This window comes from Austrofundulus limnaeus, unplaced genomic scaffold (genome assembly GCF_001266775.1).
Source record: "Austrofundulus limnaeus strain Quisiro unplaced genomic scaffold, Austrofundulus_limnaeus-1.0 Scaffold109, whole genome shotgun sequence".
In the NCBI taxonomy this organism is placed as follows: domain Eukaryota; kingdom Metazoa; phylum Chordata; class Actinopteri; order Cyprinodontiformes; family Rivulidae; genus Austrofundulus; species Austrofundulus limnaeus.
In genome coordinates this window covers 165,802-170,278 of record NW_013952511.1, presented here as the reverse complement: position 1 = coordinate 170,278, position 4,477 = coordinate 165,802, and the positions used below count along the sequence as shown (strand labels likewise).

The window sequence follows — 4,477 nt, the reverse complement described above, 5'->3', positions numbered from 1 at the left end:
TAATAGTTTTACATCTAAAAATCATATTTTATTGTTTTAATCTATTTTCCTCATTCAGCAACCTATTAAATTTCTGTTATGTTTCATGTAGGAAAAATACACATTTTTTTCAGTCAGTATTTAATACAGCTGGCAAAATAAATTGTTAAAATATGAATTATGTGCTTCTGTTTTTTAATTAGGAGATTATAAAAAATCCTTCATTTATGGGAAGACCCTCTTATTCAAGAGAAAACTCTGTTTTTTAAAAAAATGGCTGCTTATTAATTAATTGTTAATCAATCTATAAGATAAATCGACTTCAGATTAATTCATTATCAATAACTTGCATCCTTAAGGAGTTAAATTAATTTATATCTACTCATATTCATGTAATTAAGCGTTTTAATGATTTGGCCGATTAATAGAAAAAAAATCAACAGATTAGTCTATTATTAAAATAATCATTAGTTGCAGCCCTAATATGTTGTTGCAGAGGTCCTGAGATGAACAGGATTCAAACCAAGTTAAAACATGATTGCTAAGTTTATGATTTTTTTCCATGAATGTTACAAGAAAAACCAGTTGAAAAAGGAGATCTGACCTAACACTCTTGTCCACTCATGAAACGATTGGCAAGGTGAATGTTTTTTAGTCAGATTATGGAATGCAAATGATTGTCATATGACACATCCCTGATTGATAAACAATATTACTGTTCACCTTAAAGCAGTGTTTACATAATATGATAAGGTGTTGGAGTTTTTATCGATTTAAAAAAAAGCTTCTGATAAAATAAGTCATAATATACTGCTGGATAAAATGGAAAGATATGGAATTGGAGGGGTGGGATGGAATTGGTTAAAAAGCTATATAATAGACATCAGTTTGTGCAGTTGGATGAATATGAATCAAAATGTTCCGACATCATTTGTGGAGTGCCACATGGGCCAGTACTTGGCCCAATTATGTTTGTAAAGTATTTAGACTTCTGAAATGAATTATATTTGCATATGTTATGAACATACTTTGCTCTGGACACAATTTAAAATATCTAGTTAACATTTTTAAAATAGAATTAAATAAATTTTAACATATGGTTTGATGACAACAAATTATCATTGAATTTGAATACAACTAATTTAATGGCAATCCAAAACAGAACATTCAAGACCAACTCATAAGAGATAATATAAATATTGAAAGAGTACATAAAATAAAATTCTTAGGAGTAATTCTAGACAGTAAATGTTGTTGGAAATCACATGCGAGATTTGTGAGAGCTAAATTAGCAAAAATCATTGTAGTGATAGCAAAACATACTGTACTGGAACAAATAACATACTGTATATTCCCTTTTGTTCGCTTATATTGCCTTACTTGATTTGAAATGCTTATAGAACAATATTACAATCATTATGTACTGTATACTTCAAAAAAGGTTGTCAGAACAATTCATTATGTTGTTCATTATGTTTGGTACATATTAACATAATATTTGTAATGTCCAAGTGTCTGAAGTTTACAGATTTAGTTGTGTATAAAACTATTCAATTACTGTACAAAGTGAAAAAACATGTAACATCCAGAAGATATTTTTTCTAAAATAGTTTTAGTTGGCGCTAGCTAGCTGACACGAACTATTATCGTTAACTCTAATTATCTAACAGTCTAAGGCAATTTGTGAACTGTTCTTTTGACGCAACTTTTTGGAAGGTCTGTTTATACAATACAATACAATACAGTACAATACAATACAATGCAATGCAATGCAATGCAATGCAAAGCAATGCAGTGCAATACAATACAATACAATACAATACATACAATACAATTCAGTACAAATTTATTTATAAAGCACTTTAAAATCACCACCGTTAGCCAAAGTGATGTACATTATTAACAACACACAAAAGCAAACATAAAACAATAAGCTAAGTACAATGAGCCAACAACAACAAAAATTTAAACATTAAAACCAACATCTCAAACTGAGTTAAAAGCTAAGGAACAAAAATATATTTTGAGAGCAGATTTGAAAATAGGAAGTGAGTCGGCATGTCTGATGAACACAAGCAGCTCATTTCACAGTTTAGGGGCAGCGAGTGAAAATGCTTGATCATCTCTCGGCCTCCTCTTTGATTTTGGGACGACCAAAAAAAGTGATCTGCTGACCTGAGAGCACGGTTGGAGCAAGTCGGACAGATACTTTGGGGCTAGACCATGAAGACATAAAAATAAAAAAACAATAAAACTTTAATAGATCTAAAAAATATATTTTACCAAATAAGTGATTTTGACCCAATTTTTGGGGTAAAAATCTGAACCCAGTCTACTGGGTCAAACTGAAAGGTCAACCCTGCTGAGGTAAAAACTACCAAGATGTCCAAATCTAGACTCAGCAATAGGCTACAGATTGGCTCCAGTGGTGGTTAGTGTGGATTAAGACCTGGTGACCAGTTTGTTTTTATTACTGTCAAAATAAAAATCCTGAAATGATTCGGACTGTGCACAGAACCAAGAGAAACATGTAAAAATATTATTTTCTTTTCCTTGCAGATGAAAGCACTCACTCCACCCAGTCCTCTGACTCATGTGAGTACTATCAGACAGAGATATTTGACCTGCTGCCCAGCGTTCAGGCTTCTCGGCCCGAGCAGAACAGACATGGCGCTTTGGATGTCAGTGAGGCCAGTGAGGGTGCTTCAGGGGCCGTGGAGGACTTCAGCCACAGCCTGGTGTCCAGAGGACCCAGGGACAAGACGTCCTTACAGCCGCTCAGAAACCTGGCCATGTGCATGCAGGCGAAGAGAGGAGCCAGGTAAGAAACTTTACAGCACATAAACACTTTTTAATCTTCAACTTTGTTTGATTTTTAGGAGTAAAAGCTCCGCATTGTCACTCAGAGCAGCGATATGTTAGAGCCACGTGATCCTTCTCCAAAGAACTGGTGTGAAAAACATAAATTACTAACAGAAAATCACCTTGATTTAATGATGTTTGAAAACGAAGTGCTAGCAATCATTGAAGGAATGCACATCGCCCGTTAGACTTAAATCTTTTTGGAGTAAAGGAATTCTAGATGTTTTAGTTAACCTCACAAAAAAGCTTTCTTGAAATCTTGTAAGAGGCTGAGCTCAAGCTCAAAGTGTGTGCTATAAAGCAGGGGTTCTCAAGCCATTTGGGTCTGAGGATCCCTTACAAGGGTGAAAAATTCCAGGGACATTTCAACCCCTAAATGCCATGGGAATATATATTTTTATTAAGTTTATTATGTTTGTTTTATTAGTTCATTGTTCTCCATGCATTTTTAAAAATAAAAACCAAATTAAAATTTTAGTAAAAATTTTTGAGGACCTCCAAGACACCTGTCACGGACTCCTGGAGGTCCAGGGACCCCAGTTTGAGAACCTCTGCTGTAAAGGACTCAGGTGCCACACCCATGTTTTAGTTGATTATCAGTCCAGCCGTACAGCTGTTCTGAAGTATGTGACTGTGTTCATGTGAGTGTTAGCAAAACATCTCATAAACCACTCAGGAAGTTTCACTGAATGTACCGCAACTGATTAACTTTTAGGTTTGAGGTGGCTGCCACATGGATTCAGCTCAGACAGTTTTTACAGATTTTGAATTAAAATTTGTTGTGGTAGCTGAGACAGCCTGAACGACTTCAACTCTCATCATAAGATGATGTTTGTCTACAACGATGACATGATAGGTGGTGAGCGATATGTTTTCCTCCAAGGAGCGCTAGGCCTTTAACTGTAAGCATAATCTTCCATTTGTTGAATATGATTATTTTTATTTAAAGTGATGGTTTAATGTGGCTATATGAAACATAATAAAATAATACACCAATAAAAATAACACAACTGTACTATAGGGAAAGGAGAAAGATGCAAGTCAGCAATATTGGGTTTTGGGAGTCTTGGATACGGAGCCAGAGCATCTACAGGAAAAGGGTTTGGGATCAGATGAGAGAGGCAGTATCCAGCCTCTTGCCAGGGCAACACATGCTTCATAAAATCCAAGGTAACATTAACCAGGAGTGCATGTACTGTTCATGTAATCGACTGTATTTACACAGTTTTAGTGACTGGAATATTGGATCTGTTGCAGGGAAGTTTGGAGTAGGCGTGAAGGCCTATTTTGTTTTCCTCAGATATCTGATTTATTTGAACCTGCTACACTGTGTTCTCATCGGGGGATTCATTTTGGGACCCACACTATATTACAGCAAGAACCCTTGTAAGTCAGAAGGAAGTGGATGGAACAAAATTTAAAGGGATCCCCGATTAGTTGTAACATCAGACTTTATTTAATAAACATATAAAATGTAAAATAAAGACTGTAAAAATACTGTGGGCTGTTTAGTTTTTATCATTTTTAAACTAAAAGTTTTAAAATATATTACACGGACGGGGCCATTTTATTTACACACAAGCATTCTGGGTAAATGATGACGTAGATAGGTCCTCGGTGTGAGCGAGCTATATCC

General features: G+C 35.0%; 1 protein-coding gene and 1 long non-coding RNA gene across 4 annotated transcripts in view; one reads left to right on the top strand and one right to left on the bottom strand.

The window, feature by feature from the left end:
• tmc8 (transmembrane channel-like 8) overlaps positions 1-4,477 on the top strand; it is a 12,919-nt gene that overhangs the window by 1,634 nt on the left and 6,808 nt on the right. The window contains exons 3-5 of one of the 3 annotated variants that reach the window (XM_014014001.1): positions 2,539-2,800; positions 3,863-4,011; positions 4,099-4,227. In XM_014014001.1, coding sequence (XP_013869455.1) covers positions 2,539-2,800; positions 3,863-4,011; positions 4,099-4,227 — 540 coding nt within the window. The other 2 variants (XM_014014002.1, XM_014014003.1) reach the window with 2 other exon arrangements.
• LOC106521445 (uncharacterized) overlaps positions 2,679-4,477 on the bottom strand; it is a 12,347-nt gene continuing 10,548 nt past the window's right edge. The window contains exon 3 of the long non-coding RNA XR_001310668.1: positions 2,679-2,765. This is a non-coding gene — a long non-coding RNA (uncharacterized LOC106521445). The remainder of the gene's footprint in view (positions 2,766-4,477) is intronic.